The sequence below is a fragment of the Sesamum indicum genome, linkage group LG8, assembly GCF_026168435.1.
Source record: "Sesamum indicum cultivar Baizhima isolate 11 linkage group LG8, ASM2616843v1, whole genome shotgun sequence".
NCBI lineage: Eukaryota > Viridiplantae > Streptophyta > Magnoliopsida > Lamiales > Pedaliaceae > Sesamum > Sesamum indicum.
Genome location: NC_142664.1, coordinates 21484894 through 21507225, shown reverse-complemented (window position 1 = coordinate 21507225; position 22332 = coordinate 21484894). Strand labels below are relative to the sequence as shown.

General features: G+C 36.3%; 4 protein-coding genes across 7 annotated transcripts; 2 read left to right on the top strand and 2 right to left on the bottom strand.

Annotated features, from left to right (window-relative positions):
- The first annotated feature begins 1618 nt into the window (after positions 1 to 1618).
- Positions 1619 to 8733, top strand: GLE1 (nucleoporin GLE1-like protein). 2 transcript variants are annotated; one of them, XM_011088385.3, is made up of 17 exons: positions 1620 to 1842; positions 1939 to 2019; positions 2288 to 2329; positions 2653 to 2820; positions 2892 to 3053; positions 4100 to 4208; positions 4625 to 4773; positions 5191 to 5362; positions 5553 to 5742; positions 5824 to 5936; positions 6225 to 6295; positions 6432 to 6513; positions 6676 to 6756; positions 7555 to 7638; positions 7875 to 8006; positions 8118 to 8240; positions 8321 to 8733. In XM_011088385.3, coding segments are annotated over exons 3-17 (1869 nt in total). In that variant the 5' UTR covers positions 1620 to 1842; positions 1939 to 2019; positions 2288 to 2327; the 3' UTR covers positions 8552 to 8733. The 2 variants fall into 2 exon arrangements, with proteins under 2 accessions (XP_088740330.1, XP_011086687.1); XM_088884204.1 differs by having other exon boundaries at positions 1619 to 1842; positions 1939 to 2329.
- Positions 8734 to 9836: 1103 nt separating this feature from the next.
- LOC105168332 (paramyosin) lies at positions 9837 to 15230 on the top strand. Its single transcript, XM_088883274.1, has 5 exons — positions 9837 to 11615; positions 11696 to 11772; positions 13130 to 13241; positions 13409 to 13525; positions 14612 to 15230. Exons 1-5 carry the CDS (start codon positions 10242 to 10244, stop codon positions 14963 to 14965), a joined length of 2034 nt encoding a protein of 677 aa, XP_088739400.1. The 5' UTR covers positions 9837 to 10241; the 3' UTR covers positions 14966 to 15230.
- Positions 15231 to 15443: 213 nt separating this feature from the next.
- On the bottom strand, positions 15444 to 16706 carry LOC105168668 (uncharacterized). The gene has a single exon (XM_011088800.3). It carries the CDS (start codon positions 16704 to 16706, stop codon positions 15726 to 15728), a length of 981 nt encoding a protein of 326 aa, XP_011087102.1. The 3' UTR covers positions 15444 to 15725.
- A 587-nt stretch (positions 16707 to 17293) lies between these two features.
- On the bottom strand, positions 17294 to 21749 carry LOC105168331 (Pentatricopeptide repeat (PPR-like) superfamily protein). Of its 3 annotated transcripts, none has more exons than XM_011088381.3 (4): positions 19884 to 21749; positions 18961 to 19137; positions 18047 to 18197; positions 17294 to 17915 (listed from the first exon to the last, which is right to left on the bottom strand). In XM_011088381.3, the coding sequence occupies exons 1-2, from the start codon at positions 21444 to 21446 to the stop codon at positions 19132 to 19134; spliced, it is 1569 nt and encodes a 522-aa protein (XP_011086683.1). In that variant the 5' UTR covers positions 21447 to 21749; the 3' UTR covers positions 17294 to 17915; positions 18047 to 18197; positions 18961 to 19131. The 3 variants fall into 3 exon arrangements, with proteins under 3 accessions (XP_011086683.1, XP_011086681.1, XP_011086684.1); XM_011088379.3 differs by having other exon boundaries at positions 17294 to 17859; XM_011088382.3 differs by having other exon boundaries at positions 17294 to 17859; positions 19899 to 21749.
- Positions 21750 to 22332: the final 583 nt, after the last annotated feature.

Here is a 22332-nt window from a genome sequence, read left to right as displayed (position 1 = left end):
AATCCATCTTTTATCCAAAGTTAACCAAATTTGTTAATATTAGCAAAAAAATTGAATGAAAATCTATATTTATGTATGCATTAGCATGTGAAGTTGTATAAAGTTAGATTGATCAGAAAAAAATGTGTTTGACCTACAAAAAATTAGTAATGTAGTGAAAATTATATAATTGGTGTTTATATTATTTTATCAAAAAAATCAAATATAAGTAGAATACATCATAATAATATATGACATGATGAAATAAAGCAAATACGACTGAAAATTAAAAAAGCTACACTGATGAAGAATTACGAACTCGTCGCTGCTCTAAAGCCATAATTGCCTCCGTACATACAAATTTAATTGCCGAGCACGATTTCAGAATAAAACCTCATTATCTCATGCGGACGACCACGAAGACACTATGTGCTAATCCATAATCACATTGTCAAAACTCTCATAACTTGTGGGAGTATAAAATGTATTTCTGAAACTCATGGGATATCACGACAAAAGTTCATTTTCTCAATGTGCCAACTAGAAAATTAAGGTTGATGACCCTTTAAATAGATTAAAGAATTTGATCATTATTAAAAAAAGAAAAAAAGTAAAACAAAATAAGTGGCCTATAATAAACTCAATTGTGAATAGGCCATATAAATATATAAAACGTAATGGTCAAATTTTTATTAGACCTCATAACATCTCAATTGAGTTATTATAATAATACTTTCATAAACATAAATAAATACAAATTAAATTCTCACATTAAATTGAAATAAAATGTTGAAAACAATTTTATAATTTAAAATCTTTTAAAGCTTATTTAACAAGTAATAAGTAAATATGAATTTTTATTTAATCATTTCACTAATATCGACAAATTTGGTGGATTTTGATTAAAAGATGAATTTTCTTATTAGACGAAAATAACATCAGGAGTATTAAATATAATTTTTTTCAACTATAAAAAATATACATATAATTACATTAAATCTCAAATAAAAATAATATAATTATCTCTCAAATTTAAACTAAAAAAATTCAATCCATCCAACATTGGACCACGAAATGTAAGATTTTGACTATATGGTATGTATGAATTCTAGTCGATTACTTCACCATTTCTTTTTTTTTTGTTTTTTAAGCAAGCATTTCTTGATATTGTTTTAAAAACCATGGGAACATATAATTGCCAACTTTGTCTATATATTAATTATTTTATACTATTTTTTTTATTTTACTTATAAAAATTAATTTTTATTTTTAATAGTTATTTTTTTTTATATTTTTAACAAAAATTTGGTTTATCAAACATCAAATCAAAATATCGCACAACAAAATTCGATAATTACTAAGACTGAACCGATTATTTCGTTTTTTAACATTCAAGAAAATATTTTAGTGTACCGAATCTTCAATTTAATTTTATGGAGACAGTATAAAAGAATTCGATTTGGGATTTACGATATTTAGTTTGATTTCGATTGTTAGTTTCAATTTAATAAACTAAAGTGAAACTGATATATTATTTTATTTATGTAACACTATTTTTTAATTTTATTACAAAAAGTAAATTTTAATAAATAACTTTTTTGTTGTAGTTAATATTTAAGTAATCAAATTATAACCAAAATATTAAGGGGGGAAAAAAGAGTAATTTTGGAACAGAACCTATTAATTTTGGTTTGAAATTTAATTTGATATTTTGCCGCATCAAATTCTTGGTCGGAATTTCTGCTACTTTTCGGAATTGCAGCAACAGGGACTTCGGCGGCGGCCGGGCGAAGGCAGGACCACTTCTGCGCCGCGACGGGGTGCGTTTAAGTTTGTCGCCATCGATGTGAATCAGGCAATTTGGTATGCATTTGTTCCGGGCCTCAGTTACTGCCGTCAATTTGAATTTTCTTCAAAATTGTGATAGTAGTCTTCCTGAGGTTTATTCACATTATTTAGGGGAAGAAGGAGGTGAACAGTAGAAGAGGCCAAGAACAGACGAGAATAGTTGATCCTACTTCTACTTGTATGCTCGCACGGGTTGGTTTTCTTGTTTTGTCCCTGTGTTTTCTTCCAATTTCATATATGCTCTTTGCTGAATACCTGGTCCAGCGCCCACTCCTTACTTGATTCCCGTTTACACAAAGTATCGAACACTTGGGCTGCGCCCTTCTGCGCCCCTTCCACTTGATCGCAGCTCACACGAAGCGTCACTTCTTGTAATTTATCCTATTTGAATGTATTTACGTTATTAATCGCTGTTGTACGATAAGTTCGTGATTTTGGTGTTTTTGAGATCCTCGAGCAGAGAAATTTCTAGAAGAACAAGGAGCATCTAGAGAGAAACAATGTAAGTTTTTAATATTTTAGCTTAAAAGTATAGGAATCTTGTGTGTGATCTGATATGATTCATAGTTGATTGCTTCAGTTTCTTTTGCAACGAGAAGTTTCCGTTCTGAATTATTTTATTCACGTTGGCTGCATTTGTGCATGCTGGCTTCAACTGTTGTTTCCAACATAAAGCGTCGGTTTTGAATTACTATTCACATTTGCTTCATTGTTGTATGTTGGGAATTAGACATTTGCATAGTTGCATTCTTAAAATTTTAATCTGTTTTTTGAAGAAATTTACGGGGGGAAGTTGAATATATAGTTTTATCTTGCTGAAATCAGGGGAGCCGTCAAACTGGAACTTCGTTCTCCACAAAATGTCAATGGCATTGCCGCTGATCCGCAGCCTGATTGGAGTTTTGACAATTTGTTGTCAGAGCTTGATGCAATAGACGAGAAGCTCAATGTAACTCTAGATTTTCCTGTACCTTTTACTAAAACGCAACCTAGGTATGTCTTTAACTTTTCTTGTTAGTTGACATATAATTTGTGATAGTTTATGCTCTACATATATTTTACAGAAAATTGAGAGCTTCAAAGGACAGTTATCGTGGCACGAGGGGATTTGTAATGCATGTACCTGACAATGAAATTGACTACACCGACAATGATAGTGAAGAGGAGGCTGATCATTCGACCATGGTTTCTGGCAGGAGATTTGCTTGTGATGAACTGTATATAAGGTTCGTGCTTGACTAAATGATCATTTGAAGAATAAATGAGGGCAAAGAAAGTACTAAACATAAAATTCGAATTACAGTCATTATTAGAGGTGTTAATTAATTATGTCTTGTTTACCTTCATGTTTTTCGTACAGTCATCTTCCAACCATCTGAACTCCCTCAATCCAAATAAAGCAAAGGAAGAAAATGAAGATATGTAATAAATCCGCCTCTCTGTCTCGCATGAAATAAGATAAATATAAAACAAGAGATACAAGTCAAGAAGATCTATTCAGCTGGCATGAGCTGCTTTGTTGCAGTGGTAGAATGTGAAGCAGTGATAGACAGTGTGGAAGACTCACTAGATTATCTTTTTTCCTTATGTTTTTTTTCCATGTTAGTATGCTGACAACATTTATGAATCTTATAAAACATCTAGACATGTCTTAATATTTCATTACTGGATACATACGCATGGTTTCACTATCAAAGTTAAACATCTAGACATGTCTTAATATTTCATTACTGGATACATACGCATGGTTTCACTAACAAAGTTCAATAGGAAAATAGACTACTTAATGTTAAGTATTCAGAAGATTAAACAAAGAACGGGTTAACTAGAGGTTGTTTACCCTATACCACAAGACAAGCCAAAATGATATAAGTAGCAGTAGGAACTGTCTCACGCAGGTATGTTCTTAGAACTGTTTATGATGTAGAGTCTGTACTTTCATCATTGCTATTAAAAAGAAGCTTTAAATCTATTGGATTTTTTTTCGTCTTTTTTAATTAAGATGAAAATAGGTTTTGAATCTGTAGCACAATTCATATATTCGAAAGAAATTCAGAATTTTATTCAATAGATGTATCTAGGGAGAATTCGCTTTGAAGCGACTATTCCCTAGACACACATGTCGTGTTATTTTACAATTGAATCAAATTAAAAAAGACCATGAAATTGTTATTTGTCCTCCAATTTGATTAAAAACTTGGACATTTATAATAGTTTTGGTTAGTGCACATCCGATGCTCAATGCTTTTCTTCCCTTTTTTTTTTTTGGCAGTGATGATTCTGAAAATGAGATGCCTCTTCAGTGTCATCTGATGGATAAAGTGGGATTAGCAGAAGGTGCACTCCATGAGCTGACACATGAACTTCAGCTTAGTGTATCGGTGGGTTGAAGTACTTATGCTTAACAACTCTGAACTTTCTGTTTCCGTCAATTCTAATCTGACTGATGAAGGCATGAATTTGACTTCACTAATTCGCTGGTCTCACTTGTTTAAATGCATTTTCGCTTGAGCCTTTCTTTCTATAATTTTGTCAAAACATATCTGAAGCTCATGAAAAGCTTCATTCTCATTTGAAGGTAGTTATAGAGTATCATATGGTACAGTCAATATGAGAGGATAGCATACAACATTGAGGGCTGCCTATGCCCAGAAGCAATGAATCATTGGCCTTTTCATGGCTTTGGACTTCAGAATTTTCAATGCAGCGATCATATTAATATCACTTGGCAGAGCATGAGCTGAAATAACTTTCTGTTGTTGCTTGATATTAATCTTTGTTGTTGCCTTCTGCACAGGAGGAAGTGAGATCCAAAATATCATGTTTGGAGACGAAGCTGGTTAATGAAAGTGAGAAATTTGCCTCTTCGATAACTAAAGTAGATAGAGATAGAGAACTCCAGCAGGAAAGAGAGAGAAAATTTGATTTGCAGTATCAACGCACAATGTAAGATGTTTAATTCTTGGTATCTAAACTTTTTCTATTTAATGTTGAAATAAGTTGATGTGGACTCTAGTTCTTCATACATGTTGAATTTTTTCCACTAAAAATGCCCATTCAGTTTCAATCTGAGAATGGCAGGTTTGAAGTACCATAGATGTTCCTTGTGCTGGTCTCATCTATCTCTACATGGAACTTCTGAAAGCTGGACATGACCAACAAATAGGATTTATAGATATATGATATTGATAGAGATAGTAGACAGATAAATGATGTCGATTGGGGGGAGATCTTGATATAAGTTTATTTTTCTTTTAGAATTTGAAGAAAGTGGTATCTTACAGTTGTGTTCTTTTTATATATACAGAGTTATGGTTGATTTGAGTAGAGTGCTATGCTGATGTCTTTTTTTAACTGTGAAAGTGCAGAAGCACTCGATAATCACCTTACAGCTGTACAGAGGGATCATGAGCACATATCCCAACAAGAAGAAAGAAGAATACGGGATGATGCGGCTCGTGAGGAGGCTAAAAGAAAGGAAAAGGCCCTTCAGGAAGAAAAATTGCGGCAGGAAAAGATCAAAGCAGAAGAAGAGGTTCTCTCCTATGTATCTCAATTTAATTGAAGTTTTCCAAGTTTTTGGTCTTGCCGCACTGTGATACATTTTCTTTTTCTAATTTGATGGTTCTGAGAATTTGATCTTGGTGATATCGTATCTTCCACTTATGTCTTGTTTCGTAATACATCTGCTGGTTCTAACGGAGATTTATTGCGGAACAATGCAGGCCAGACTGAAAGCCGAAATGGCTGAGAGAGCTAAAGCAGCAGCAGAGAAGCAAGCTGCAGAAGAAGCTGCAGCGAAACGTGCTGCTGAGACCTTAAGGAATACTGCTCAGAATGCAGCGCAAGATTCTAAGAAAACTCTTGGGCTACCGAGTTCTGGACTTGATGTTAAAAAAGAAGTCCAATCATCAGGTTTCTGTATGCTTCTCTGCAAATACGAGTACTTGTCATTGTTGATTTCATTCTCATGCGATATTGGCAAATTTTTTGCAGCAAGAAATGTAATTAGGGCTTCAGAAAATGCTCTTGAACTGGAAAAGCGAAGGCAACAAATTTATGAAGAATTATCTGCAAAAAACAAGGATCTCAAAGTGAGGGCTAATCAGGTAAACCATTACAACGGAAATGATTTTATTTCTGAAATTCCATAGTTGCTTTATCCTATTAATTCTTAAATGGACGGCATATGTATCAAATAACTGAATTTGCAGAATTTGTCAAGTAACAGTAAAGTATACTGGGTTCTCGAACTGTGGACTGATGAGTATTTCATGTTAAAATGATCTGTCTTAGCTCTTTCCTAGAATTCATAATCTTACGTTGGTTTTCAACATTGCCCAAAGCCATATACATTTGCATCTTGGGAACAATCAATGGCTGTCTGTTCTATGCAGGATTATCACAGACATGGACAGCATATAGGCAGACAAATTAAAACAATCTCGGCTACTGTAGAAAATGTCAGGTGAGTAGGATTAAACCAGCCCTCTGCTTGCAGTAAATGTTTTCTAATACACAGCTTTAGCATCCTTTATTTTTCGCATCAAAGCCTTAAAATTTCTGTATAATCTGTAAAGACATTTGGTATTCGTTTGATCCAGAACAAGAGCAGAAGAATTAGTGAAGCTGATTAGCAGTCCAGGATGTCCTGAATCCATCAGTATCCAGTTATTTGCTGAAAAGGTTGTCATTGACTAATAGGCGAATGTATTATGTATTTTCTGTTTGCGTTATTGGCTTTGGAATGAAAATTTGTATTTACTGTATGTAAGGTACGAAAACCTTATCATGCTCATAATAGGCTGGAACAGATGTCCTTACTTACATGGTACATTGTGTTTGCAGATAGTCTCCAACTGCACAAATCAAAGGAGCTCCAATGCCATATTTGCTACTAGTCGTGTCATTGTTCTCGTAACATCTAAGGTAAAAAATACTGTAAATCGTCCCGTTTCTACTTGTTGTATAATTAGTTAATATAGTATTTAAGTAAGGTTATTAGATAACACATTTTTCTGTGGCATGATTGTCACTTCCCTTAAAAGAATCAAGCCACTTGAAATGGTTCAGCCCCAATAATGATCTAGAATCAAGATTAAGCAAAACTTTGATTTTTTGCATGTTTACCCCTACACATTTTTGTATAACGACTGCTGCCAGCACTTTAGGCTACCATATCTTCATTCCAATGTGTTTTACCACATTATAATAAGATGGAAAATTTTCAAATAAATCACCTATAATAGAAACATAATATTCTTTCATAATAATCTTATTAAAATATATATCTATAATATGTTTATATTTCTTGAGTTGTTCAATTATGTATGGTATTTCAGCAATAATTTCCCATGGAGTGCACTTATATAATCCATGTTTATATTCTTTTGCTCTCACTTGTGTGTCTCTGGCGTTCTATCTATGACATGATATTTGGACATATTTTGAGAATTTAATACATAATTTGAGCATAATAATTCTATTTTCGTCTTTGCATATGTATATAATTTAACTCTACCCAAAGCCTGAAACCATTCTTGAGAGCGGCATGCCCTGACTTATCCCTCAAGGGTCTTTCTAGCGTTGCAGACATAGGGCGTTATGATTGCGGAAATTTATAGCAGTTGTTAGTTAAAAAAATTGCAAGTATTGATCAGTGCTGCAGAACGATATATAACTGTTCTCCGGTCCTGATTTACACTTTGGCAACCTTTTCAAGCATAGATCCCGCTGGCCATGGATGTTCTGATTGCAGAGTTGAACAGAGTTTGCATCTACACAGTTCCAAAGCACATAAGTTACTCAGAGGTGATTCATCTAACTCGATGTACCGATAACTTGTTATTTGTATAAACTTTCAAGTTGTGTATCTTGTCTGTCAAGCTGTCACATCGTATGAATGGGTTCATCAAGCTCAAGAGCACCTCATATACTTGACTCTCATTTTACGTTGTGCTAGTTGAAAAAAATTATCTAAATTCTAGAGTACGCATTGGCTTTGGAAAGTAGGTTCCATTGATATCAAACTTTCTTTACTCATTCAGGACGAATTTAAAACCAAAGATGCTTACTTCAAAGCTATTGGTTATGAGGAAGAAAATGGGAAGATTGAGAGTATCGATGATTATGTTGAAAGGTTGAGTTGTTATATGAAACTATATGGAGCTATTGTGCAGGTTTGCTCCTCCTCCATTAGTACCTGAAATTTTCAAGAAACTGCACTGCTCATTTTTCTGGCCTGATACAACGGCAACACAATGTTTTGACATTCTTGTTTGTTATAACAGACTGAAGTTGGAGGCTTTCAGAACCTGCATGGACTTAGAGAAGGCTGGGCATGGCTTGCAAGATTCTTGAATTCCCTCCCGGCAAATCTGTACACTGCAGTTGCACTGCATTCATTTCTTGAAGTAAGTTGACATTGAAATCTTCTTCATACCACTTGAGAGTCATTTACGCGATACCAATACAAAAAGATTTTGGTGTCCAGATGGCTGGATTCACACTCTACCGGAGATACAAGAATCAGTTTGAGAAGTTACTTCACATCGTTGCTCGTGACTTTCTGAATGCATTGAAAGAAGGCGGTTCTGAGTCATGGAGCGCCAAATTGAGCAAGGTCAAAATGTCTATTCGAGATTACATTGAGTCAAACCAGTTCAGAAAGGAACCCGAGGGATTGCAGCTAAGAGGCCATCTGGAATCGAACGATTTTTACTGATCTTCAGTCCTCGGCACACCATCCGTCTGATGTCAGTTGATTATGATCATTTGTGCCGGTGAAACATTGATTTCTTATTAAGAAATGTTAGGCTTTTACAAATTGTATTATACTATTGTATTTTTTTACTTAATAAAAATTGCCTCAACCGAAAAAAAAAAAAATGTCAGGCTTTTAGTCAAGTAGACTAGTGTAACTGACTTCGTCAACCCCATGTTCTTGCAACATATTAGATACTCTTACTCATTAGGTTGACATGTTGACCTTTCTTCATTTCTTCATTTTTCTTTTTTTTATCTAAAAACAGGAATTAATCGTAATTATTGGAATCATTTTTGCACTACTCATTAAGGGGGTGTTTGATCATTCCTATACTATAAATAACTATAGCCTAAAACTTATAATAAATTGATATATTTTATTTTGATAAATAAAATCAATACAAAATTTAAGATTATGGCTAATAAAAATTTGGTATAATTTTAGTTGCGGTGGGAATGTTCACAACGATTTTTAATTATGGTTAATGTTTTGATATTGTTTGTAAAAAATTATAGTTAATAGTGCTGTGTGGTTGTGATTACTTAAAATTGAATACAATTATTCATTTTTGCTTATGACTAGTTATCGTTGCACGCGATTTAAATTATAAAATACAATAAATTATAATTATAAATTATAATAAATATAGAGAGTAAGGTGGGAGAGAAATATTGAGTAATGGGCAGTTAAGAGAAAAAAATATATAATTACAAGATTATTAAAAAATATTAAAATTAGTGATCTGATTATTCTTTTTAATCGAAACAAATGAAATAAATAATAAATTTAAATATTAAAAAATTAATATGACAAAATCTTTTTTTTTATAATAGTATAAAAAATTTACTATGACAAAGAGCTGCAAAATAGGTTAGAGTTTGCTTTTACCCCATCTTTCATCAAATCACTTCTCTATAGTGTTTGTATAATTATTTAACCAGAATTTCAACAAATATTTGAAAATAATACAAGTAATTTAATTTATTTTCGAGATCTACTCTTCAAGCACTTGTTTTTGTCTTCTCTCATATATACATTCTTTCCCATATCAAATATATATTTATTTTGATGTTCTGAACAATATTTTTATTGAATTAATATATTAATATAATTAATAATAATAAATAAATTATATAAGTAAGAGAACTTATTTAGTAAAAACTTGTCGACGATAACTCAATCTTAGAATTGATTGATTCAAATTGGGATGACTGATAAGTAAAGAATTTTGGCCCTAATGAAATTAAAAAAGGTGAAACAAACAAGAATTCTTGTTAGGTATTTCGTTTTTATCTTTGGTATTTGTCTCCGACCTTGGACTCCATATATTGATCTGCCGGGGTATGATCTCCTCCTGTTCTCGCGATTTCAATCCTCAACTTGCAATCTCCATCTTCCTTGTCTACCAACTTCTTGGGTCAATCTCCATCATCAGTTTGGTGGGTTCAATTTAATCTTTCATCTGATCAGTGTTTGAAGGTTCTTCCCTAATTGACAAAACCAATCAAAAACCCCAATCTCTGTTGCTCAGCTGTTGTTGATCTTGTTGTTCTGATGATGGGCTTTTAGTTTTGTATGGAAGAATTTCTGTAGTGGGAGTTTGGTTTTTGTGGGAATTGTAGTGTTTATTTTTGCATAATATTGAACGATGGCGAGCGCCAGCGATGAAGAGAACGATGCCGTCCTAAGCGATGTTGAGGCCGATGAGCCGGTTCCTGTTGATATTATAAACCCGGAGAACATATCTGTGGAGAAATTCAGGGAAATTCTTGCGGAGCTCGATCGTGAGAGAATAGCTCGTGAGGCGGCGGAGAACGCTAAGAATGATCTCCAGGTTTCGTTTAACCGGCTTAAAGTGCTGTGCCATGAAGCGATCAAGAAACGGGATGAGTGTTCGCGGCAGCGGGATGATGCTTTGCGTGAAAAGGAGGAAGCTTTGAAGAAATTGGAGAGTGTTGGTGGGGAGTTGAGTGAAGGTATTAAGTTGAAAGAAGATTTGTTGAGGCAAAAAGATGAGGTTTTTAAGCAACTGGAGGAGGTGAGAAAAGCCAGAGAGTCTATGAGGGTGGAGATGGAGACAGGGTCTTCGATGCTAGTGAGTGGCATGGAGAAGATATCCAGGAAAGTGAGTAGTTACAAGGAGTTTGGAGGTAATGGGTTGCCAAAGTCGAATAAGTACTCAGGGTTGCCTGCAGTAGCTTATGGTGTGATTAAGAGAACAAATGAGATCGTGGAAGAGCTTATGAGACAGATTGAAGTGAGTGTCAAGTCGAGAAATGAGGCCCAGGAGTTGGTCGAACAGAGGAATTATGAGATTGCCATTGAGGTTTCACAACTTGAGGCTACTATTAGTGGGTTGAGAGAGGAAGTAGCTAAGAAAAGTGAGGAAATCGAGAGTTTGAAACGGACCATAGATGAGAAGGATAGAAAGTTAGCTGAATTTGAAAGAGAGTCTTCCGAGAAACAAGAAGGAATGGAGAGAGAACTTTCAAGGTTGAGGCTATTGGTGAGTGACTATGAGTCAAAGACGGAGACACAAAAACCCTTGTTGATTGATCAACTGAATTATGTGTCCAGAGTGCACGGAGAGATGTGTAAAGTTATGAAGATAGTTGATGCTAAGAAGTCGTCAGAATTATCAGAATCATTGTTCCTTGCTCAAGAAACAAATATGGAGGAAAATATTAAGGCGGCTTTAGCAGGAATGGAATCCGTAAATGAGTTGAGTAAAATTGTTGTCGAGAAAACAAGAGACTTGGTAGAGGAGAGGACTCGTGAAGTGAAAAGTCTAAATGAAACTATTGACCAACTAATGAAGGAGAAAGAACAAATTGGGTCTTTATTAAGAAGTACATTGTCTAGGAGGATGTCTGTGGACTTATCATCTAAGACCAACGAATTGTTTAAAGTTGCAGAAAATGGTTTAAAGGAGGCTGGGATAGAATATAAGTTCAGCAAATTTCAGGGTTCTAAAGGTAAAATGAGTCCTGACGAGGTTGAAGAAAATGAAGTATATGCTCTGGTATGTGGATTTTCAAGCATTAACTTCCGCGCTTGTTCTTACTTTTCTTCTGCAGTCGTTAATACTCTTCTCCATGTTAGGCTAGTGCATTGGAGAATATAATTAAGCAGTCTCAGCTTGAGATCATTGAGCTAAAACATTCGGTTGAGGAACTAAGGTATCTTGTTCAAATTTTATTTTGTTCTGCTATCAAGTTTTTTAGACAACTTAGATATTAGGACTCTCCATTGATGTTTCCCATTGCTAATTTATTGAATAAAATATTGACACAAATATGCTAATTGCCTACAATGACAATATGTTTTTGATGCTTGATCCATCCTGGCATGGTTTTAAATGTGCGCCTAGGCAGCCAGGCAAGTGCAAGATTAGGCGTGTTCTATAGGATTTGACAAGGTCTGCATCTTAGCGCCCATCATGGCTCGTGGGTTCTTTTTTTTTTTAATCTTTGTTAAAGAAAACCCTAATGTTGTGCTTGGACTAACAAACTTGTTGCAAATAAAATCAAATTCATGAGGTCCCATTTTGAGCTATGTTCTTGTCATTATAATGGATTTCAATTTCTAATATTGTGTCATTTGGAATAATTCCCCAATATTCTTCCCTCTGAAGGCAACTTAAAAAGGTTTGCAATATCTTTTAGTCAAGATAAATGTCAAATATGGGTCAAACAAGCCAGCAGCAGTCAGAAAAACTCCAGACATCTTGTCTCTTATTCTACTGTTCAGATAGGAGGGTAATCTGGTCCAAAGGACTCTGCCTCCAGGGCATCAACAACACCAATGTGGTTGTACATATTTCAATTGGGCTTGTTGCATTTAGGAACAGTTAGGACTTATGTTAGTGTTTTCTGCTGAACCTTTAAAACTAGATTCGTTCAAATGTATATTTGTGTTCTTTTGGTTGAATTATGTTTGAGTTTTCGAATTTACTGTCTGTAGGTTATATTTGTTGACAGACTAAGTTGTCTTGTTATCTTTAAATTTTTTATCTATGCTTTATACTGTTGAAATTATGTATGCGGAGAAACACAGCTATGTGCCTTACTTCAAAACGCACGTGCCTTGCACCTAAGCCAGGACATCCTTGACACTTGCTCACCTAACAACTATATATTCAGTGAAATTTGAATGTTACTTGGATACCCTTTTTTTAATAGGCAAATTATTTGGTGAATGGATCTGAAGAAATGAAGTCTTGTACCCATCTGGGAATACAATTGATATCATCTTCTCAAAACTCAACGAATTCAAACAAGTATTCATTACATACAAGCTTGTTGGCCTTGGAAACTGTATAACTGCTATAGCTTATGCATCAAGCAAAAGCAGACTAAATATTTCAAAATTAAATAGCCACTGTAACTGACTACTATAATATGAACAGTAGTTGCTAAGTTGTATTTTGTGGAACTCTGGTCATGCATAATTGCAAATAACTTATTTAGATGTTGCAGTACTTCTGAACTTTTCCTAACTGATAGTGTGGTGCACGTTTAATGTTGTTAAATTAAGGGCAGAGTCAAATTTATATAAGGAGCATGTGGATACTCAAACCAAGGAGCTCAATCAGTGGAAACAACGTGTAGAAGAGCTTGAGGAGAAGGAAAGAGTGGCTAATGAAAATGTATGTTAGAGATTCTGTGTCATTGATGATATCAACCATTTAAAAATTCCGACTCTCCGAATCATCTCTATCTTCTTTTGATGGTCTGGAATTGCATAGAATTGGTATTTAATTCTTGCTAGGCATCATGTGTCATTCTAAATCTAGTCCTCTATTTTCTGATCAAGGTTGAAGGGCTTATGATGGATATTGCTGCTGCTGAAGAAGAAATCACACGCTGGAAGGTAGCAGCACAGCAAGAAGCTGATGCAGGAAAAGCAGTTGAAAAGGACTATATGACACAGGTATTGTGAAAATATGGTGATTGTGCTATCTTTTGACTTGTCATTGGTGGTCATCTTCATGGATTTGACTGATTCCATCCGTTCGATTATCTTTCTTCTATTCTATTATTTATCATGTTACCACACATTTTCAAGGAAATTGATGGATATGTAGAAAAAAGTAGGTTTCTGCAATGTAGCTAAAGTTTTTTTCTTGAGTTGTAGAAGGAATGCTGTTCAAAATTTGATTGGTTTCTTCTGTATCTCTGTATTCATAAAGCACAAAGCTTTTATGAATTTTGGCTTTATCAATATCCTGTCAAGTTACCTGTGGCACGGACTGCTCAGCTTTGTGATTTACTATTGGTAATGAATTTGTATGGTTGCTGCTGAGATTGTTATCATTATTTCAATTACAATATGCTTTTCTATTTACTTTAAAGTTGCTTTTTGGTTATAGTTCTTATGCATCCAAATAGTTCTCTAACCTGTTTATTATTAAGATGAGACAACTTGGGGTTACTCGTGCCACTTTCCCTTTTGGATGTTGTATACCATTTTCTGACATTGAGATTGAGAAGTCATTAGGTCTTAACTTAGTTCTCCAGCAAAGTAAGACATGAATTTGACTTCCTTAGCTTGCGTCTGTACATATGCATGAGAGGGGTGGGTTTCCTCTATTCTGGAACTTATACATAGGAAGAAAATATATTAAGGAAGGTGGAGAATTTGCCTTATTATAAGAAAATTCAAGCCCGATCATGTTTACAGTAACTTTAGTATTGATGCAACCTTTTCCATCAGAAGTTTGCAATTAACCTATCTATTAGGACCATAGGTTTACATATGAAATGATAAATGGATTCTTCTGCTTAAACCATCTGCTTCTCCTATATTTGCTCATAAGATGGCCTTGTCTAAAAGATGTTTACTCACTTCCCTTATAAGGAGAAAACCTTGAATTTGTGTGGGGAACTAGGCATACCAATTTACTTTCTGTCGATTCATCCCAACACTATACTAATTCTAAAATTACGTTGAAAAGGGACAGTAGATTGTCCTTATTATGACCATTTTGATTGAATTTCAATTTCTATGGCTCTGCAGTTGGCATCAGTGCGTCAGGAACTTGAGGAGGCTAGGCAAGCTGTAATCGAGTCAGAGAAAAAGCTAAAATTCAAAGAAGAAACGGCGGAAGCTGCCATGGCAGCAAGAGATGCAGCTGAAAAGTCGTTGAGATTAGCGGATATGAGGGCGTCCAGGCTGAGAGATCGGGTGGAGGAGCTCACTCGCCAACTTGATGAACTTGATACCAGAGAAACATCAAGAACTGGTCTAAGGAGGCTACGATATGTCTGCTGGCCGTGGCAATGGCTTGGCTTGGACTATGTAGGCGCCCGTCGGCCTGAAATACCACAACAAAATGCCAATGAAATGGAACTTTCTGAACCACTTCTTTGATTCTTTTGCCCGGTGACCCTTTTTGATTTCCTTTTCGTGCTGGCTTCTTTTGTATCTGTTGTGAATCTCCGATAATTGAAAAGATACGACCATAGGTAATAGCAAAATCTTCCTTTTGAAGACGTCAATTTAGTTGTACATTATTACGACCCGTATATTCATTCTTAGTTAATTGTTCAAGTGAGGAGAGACTTAATGTGGCTTATGCTGACTGATTTCCCAGTTTTATTAATAGAGATTGAAGTCACGTCAGTTTTATTGTCTAGTTAGCTTAGTGACATTGTCAAGGGCGGAGTGACCCCGCCCATCTTCTAATCCTTTTTGTTTTCTTCTGATGTGAAGAGGAGAGAATTGCTTGCTTCTTAAGGAATTCCTCAGAGGTATAGAAAAGAAAAAAGCAGAATAAAATTCTTAAAGGTAGGGATCATAAAATACCAAACCATCCACTGTAAAAACAGATTTTGGAATGCTTGCTGAGTTTGTCACTATAAAGTTAAAGACATTCCATTCTCTTTGTTGGAATGAGAAAATTGGAACACTGGATCGTTCACCAACAGATGGACACCTACGAAATTAGAACTGGTGTCCAACTTTTCAGAATAAAATCAAAGAAATCAATACAAAGGGTAATACAAGTTCAACCATGACAAGAAAGTTATAATCTTGAGGTTCATGACCAGCAAATAATGATCAACCCTGCTCAGGAATGGTGAAAAACACTGCACCATTTTTGCTCTCTGTTCCCTTTTTTCTCTCCCTATCACCTCTTTGTCTCACATTTTTTTCCGATCAAAACTCCAGTGGGAGGGCCCGTGACCACGATCTCACAATGCGCATACAACCAATATGAGTACTGGAAAAGGCCTCCCAGTTTAGACCTTGTCCTAAACATACCCCTGATCTCAAAGTTAATTCTTCCACCCTCCATCTGTCTCTGTAGCTCCATGCTATGTCCCATTGAGAGCCTCACCTGGCTAGCCACCATGTGCACAGTGGCAAACCTGGATTCCATCCTCATCACAGAAAATGGATTGATGTAATGTGTGGCGATGAAGTTCTTTTCATAGTAAAGATCCAAGATAACGTAGCTGAAATCAATGTTCACCTTGGTATTTGGATTGGTGAAGTTGGCTAGCAAGGTGACATCGGCATTGAGTAGATAGCCCATGTCGAGGTAGGCGGCATTGAATGTGCCGGTGGAGATGTCGAACCTCGGGTTTCGTGGCCGGAACACAAGGTAGACTATGAGGATAATGAGGCCACCAACAATGATGATTATCCAGAAGAGTGTACAAAATGCTGCCACCAGCCAGGCTACAGGCCTTGTCCGTCGAGACATGGGTGCCCGTAGAAAAGGATGATGGTGGTGGTGGCCCGAATGTCCTTGTGGAGCTGAATGCTGGCCACCTCCAGAAGGCTGCGAGCCGAGTGGCTGAGAATGCGGCTGTTGAGGCCTGGATTCTTGGCGGGGTTGAGGTGGTGCATTAACTTGATCCGGTGGCGGTACCTTCACTTGTGGCTGAGGCTGCTGGATTGGGGGTTGAGGCCTTGGACCGTGAGGTGGTTCTATTGAAGTGTGGCTCTGTGGCATTGGAGGTTGAGGTGTGGGGCCATGAGGTGGTTCTATCGACGTGCGGCCCTGCGGCCTTGAGCGCGGAGGTCGTGTTTGTGGGGTAAACTCGAGTACTGGATCGCTCTGGCGTGGGAGGAAGTGAGGATTTGTCTCACGTTGGCGGTACATTGGGATGTCCAGGAATTGGAGTGGGGAAATGAAGTGAGAAGGGATGGCAACAGAGTGTATTGAGTTTTGTTCTTTGGCCAAGAAGCAAAAAAGTGGCTTCAAATGGCAACTGGTACAGTGGTACTAGTAGTAGTAGAATTCCTGGAGAGGGAAAGAATCAGACATTAGTTAAGCATGGAAGGCAAGTAACCAAATTGATGCCAAGTGAAAAAGTATAGTCCCTGTACAGTGGTAAACCCAGAATAGTATATAAGAACAAACGGGGCCTTAAGGAATACTTATTACAGAGTCTGTAGCTTTTGAGAACCTTTTGGATTTAAATTGGAACTGAGTGGGAAGATCCAAAAGGTGCTCAGATTAACATGTAATACAAGAAAGGAACTTTCAGCAGCAAGTTGGACAGGTAGAGCCAAAGTTTTTAGATATTAATCTTTGCTAAGGAAATGGTCTTGATGGTTAACAAGAGCAAATGAATGTTTGTTGCACGTGAATATTGGTCGATGGGCAGATTCTATAAATTGTTTGAAGACAATGCTGAACAACAAGCATAAGTAGTGCCACTAGTTCAAACATTGTGGAATTCCATATGGGAAAAACAAAGTTGAACTGATTTTGAACTATTTATACTTCATAAGCCCTGACATAAGAAGGGCTCTGAATGGTGCTGGGATGTGAATACAGGGAGTCCTGTATATGCAGTCACTATCCACAGTGAAGGGAACCTTAAAGTTTACAAACATTTAAAACCCAGGGACTCGAAGTGTTTTGGTGGAAATTCAAGTTTGTCATGAGATTGTCCTAATATATGAATACAAAAGTGTACAAGTTTAATTTCTGTAGATAGAAAAGGAGGATGGGATGTACTTCAGGAAGACGATGCAGGTGTTTGTGTCGAACTGTGTTCTTATTGCTTGCATTGTTCAGCCAAGTAACTCCAATTCCTCGTATCAATCATGCACTGATATCGGACAGATTTTCATACTTCGTCGATAGGTTTCCTCTCTTCCAGTAATGACAAGTTTCTCTCCCACATCAACAAACTTATCATCTCCCCGTGCAATTTCATATGCCCGACCAATCCGTTCCTCTAATGTTTTCACCAATGTCTTCTGCAAGATTCTCTGACATTTGTGGCATCCCCAATATCTTATTGCTGCTCGGAACAACTTGAACTAATTAACACTCATGGTCGAATATAGGAGGATAGTTCTACAGATTTTCACCATATATTGGTAAGCAAATGAAAAGAGTTACACTTCAATAGTTAAGCAAAAACACAGAAGGAACCAGCATTATTTTTTACTTTATCAGCATTCTATTTTTAAGTTTCAGAAACGTACCTGGTCTGAATATCATTTTGTTGCTAGAGATTTTTGCTTCCTTAGAAATTGCTTCAATGCTTGCTACCAACATCTTTCATGACTCTAGAGATTACTGTTGGATCTTCTTTGGACCATATTGAAACTTGGTTCTCAATCCCGCACTAGTTAGCTACAAAAAGAAATGGAATTTGTTCATTATAGAGGGAAAGTGTGATAAATGATGTCAATATAATGCCATTGATGAGCTTTTGGAGTGAATATGCATATGCTTTCCATCCATAGCAGAAGGATTGCATTATATTTGAGTAAAAACAGAGAGTGCTGAGAGACAAGGGATGTGATTGTGGTGTAATTGGCATATGCGAGACTCACTGTAAGCAATTAGGAGTCAAGGCGCAATGAAGTGATTTCACAAAAGAATCTAAACAAAGTCCGTGCACTAATGCAGTTGCTTCTTAGAATGATCAAATAGAATTAGAAAGATAAAGACAGAGATTGGTCTATGTCTGGCTTCGTGAGTTAGTACAAGGAAGAACATTAGAGAAACAAGTGAATATATTAAACCCACTGGTTTCTTACATAAGAGATCCTGTAAACTCACAAGAGATTCTACGAACTCAAAAGTTTGATGTTGTAAGAAATAAGCCGACAATAGCAAGCATATAGTACAGTATAGAAGTTATGATAAGCAAAGGCCAGAAGTAGAACTGTCAAATTACCTAAGTACATTATTGACTTCAGCTGACATTATTTGAAGTGATAGAGAACAAAAATATCATTTAATCACCATACCATGGCAGCTAATTTCCATAGATGAATATGAACCTCTCAGTTAAAACTAGTATGCAATCAGAGGCTCGTCAATATGTTTTAAAATGAAAACAAAAAATAGGGATGAACATAAAAAATGAGATATGACTCAACCACTTCACCTCCAATCGAGGACAGGGGCATAGAAAGGTGTCAGCTGCATCAGATGCAGGGGGGCATATAGCTACCCAACTCTGGAAGTATTTAAGCAAGTGGCGGGCAGATCCGCTGACCCAAAAGACGAAACTTTTACACCGTTGCACATTCCATTCATCAAGAAATGGTTAGAGGGCTCATTCCTGCATTGACCGATAATCAAAGAAAAACATAAGTACAGAAAAGACAGGAAACTGTATCATCACACCTTTTCATAGTATCATAACACACTGTAAAAGGATAGGAATAGATCATATTCAGAGATTTTTTTTTGGGCAGCACCCGACTCCTGCCATAAAGAACTGCTATTGTGCTTCACTCATCAGTTTATATTTTCACTTCAAACTGTTAATACCAACTCAAGCACATTACCGTAAACGCAACGTCTTCAAAATCAGTTGGCTAGATCTACATATAAGGGTCTGATAGCACAATGCAACAAGTCCAACTTTTCTTAATTATGAAAGGCATGCCTCCAAGGATCAAAAAGAAGCAGCAATTTTGCAGACCTGCTAGTTCTGTTCCTAAAGGTGGCATAATAAATGCCTAGGGACATGGGAGATGCAACAAATTGAGAATAAATTTGATAGCGTGTGGCAACAATTCAACCTAAGTTCATTTTATTGATAAGAGATAGTTTCATCCGTGAAATTTCCAGGTATAGCATTGTCAGCTACAATTTGAAAAGAAGATTTCCAGTTTCGTACAGTATTACTCCTAATTAAAATCATACCATGCATTTGACCCAAACAAGTACCAACTGATGGCTTAGAGCTATTGCAAGTTTAAACTGCAGAATGGTAAATACAAAGTTATACGTCACCGAAACACACATGAATAGACTATAATGGTCAACAGGAGGGAAAGAATAAGAATACGACACACATACCACTGCACTAGTTACCTCAGGAACTTCTTTCAAATTGATGGCGTTGATTAGAGTCTCCGACGAATAACTATCAAGAGTAAATCCCTTCTCCATCATTTGATCCCAGACTCCACAAGCCAAAGAAAGCTTCTTTTCCTTTATGAGACCTCTAACGATCAATTTGAACGTCACTTCATCAGGATAGACCCGCCTAGTCTGCATCTCTTCAAAAAGATGCAGGGCTTCACTAACCTTAAATGCCTTGCAGTATCCATTTATAAGTGCATTGTAGGACACGACATCGGGGCCAATTCCCTGCTCCACCATATCATGAAAAATACTATGAGCCATGCTTATTCTACCAGTCTTACATAGATGGTCAACAATGGATGTATACAATGCAAGACTTGGAAATAGGCTCATCCTTGTCATTTGGTCGAGAAGGCCCTTGGCTACAATCGAGTTGCCTTCTTTGAGGAAAGCATCTATCAGAATAGTGAATGTAACCAAATCAGGAGCAATTCCCTTTCTACCCATCTCCCCCAAGAGCTTATAAGCCCTTCTAGAACGACCGGCTTTGCAAAGAGCTTTAATAATTGTATTGTATGAGACGACATCCACAAACCCTTTAGCCTCCATCTTGTTAACTAACAATACATATGCATTATCTACTCTCTTGGCTCGGCAAAGGCCCTTTAGAAGCTCATTATAGCTGTAACTATCGGGTCGTACACCACTCCTCTCCATCTTGTCCATCAATTTCTCAGCCTCATCTAACATTAGAGCATTACAACAGTAGTTCAACAATACATTGTGAGTTATCAAATCAGGCTCACACCCATTTCTCCTCATAAAGTTCTTAATTGCTAGTGCCTTATCAATCCTACCTATTCGACAAAACCCATGTATAAGCACATTATAAATTACTACACTAAAACTAACCTTTCCTCTCAGATCCCCCACAGTGAGCTCATAAGCCAAATCAACTTTCCCAATGTCGCATAACCCAAGCACAAGTGCCCTACATGCCTTACTATCAGGGTTAATACCCTCCTTTATCATAATTTTCCATATTTGAACTGCCTCATCATGCCGTTTAACTCTAAACAGTCCGCTAATAATAATCGTATAGCTTACTACGTCAGGCTCCCTCCCTTCTTCCCTCATTAATCTCAACACTTTCAAAGCTTCATCAACTAAATTCACACCACACAAGAGATTCATATAAATATTAAAAGCCCAAATATCAGGCACGATCCCAAGCCTATCCATATCGTCAAAAAGCCTAAAGATTAGCTCAAAGTTTTTAACTTCACACAACCCCGAAATGAATCTTGAGTAAGTAAAGGAATTCAAAGAGAACCCTCTTGGATTCATGGAATCATAGTAATATTCAGACAAATCGAACCGTCTGTTCTTTATCAATACACCAAGGAACCGGTTGTAATCTACCGAAAACATTCTGCAGTCTGATTGAGACATCTCGTCGAACACTTGGATTGCCTGATCAATGAGGCCGGCTTTCACGTAGCTGGCGATGCGAGAACGGTATATGAGTCGTTGCTTGCCAAGAGCTTTATACATTTATCGAAGTGGGGTCCCTCAGAAACGCATGCATCTGAGCTCCACTTCCTGAAAATGGGAGCTGAAAGAATCTGAACAACTCCGCACTCAATCTGAATGCAACAAGAGAAGAATTCGCTCTTAGGTTTAGAACAATGGGCCCATTCCACCAACGCTCCCCGCGCCTCCGGAGTGTGTGTGTGTGAGTGAGCTCACCTGGTTTCGGGCGGCGATGGTGGAGACGGCGAAAGAGAAGGAGAAGAAAGGGGGACTTGGGGGCCCAAAACCAAGTCCACGCTCTGCCCCTGCAGTTTGAGAGCTCTGATTCTCAACTTTTCTATTTCTACAATGTGGGCCTATTATTTTTATTTAAGCTATTGGGCTCCAATATGGGCCTCAGCCCATTCATCACGTGTTCTCAAATATTAAAATATATTAATTTATCATCGAAAATAAATTAAAAATATTATTTTTATTTTTTAATTTTTACTTTTTTAAATATCTAAATTAATTTAATTTAAGCAAAATATTATATGCAGCTTCCTACCAACTTCGGTGGGAGGCTGGCAAAATAAACCAAATTATTTATTGAAAAAAAAAGGTTTTTGAGTTTTATATTTTTTATTATTTTGAAGATTTTATTTTCAAATAAAAAATATTATTTTAATGATATTACAAGTGATTATCTTATGAAGTAATAATTAAATAGTTTCTGTTAAAAAAATAAATGATATTAATAAATTTTTTTGGAGAAAATATATTAATTTCGATTGAGCTAATTGAAACTTCCCTCTTATAAAATCGAAATAAAATGTTAAAGACACCATAATATTTTGCAAAAGAAGCATCTAACCCTTGTCTTGCCTCCTTGCCTTCTTTAATTGCGTAATTTACAATTGATTTTTGT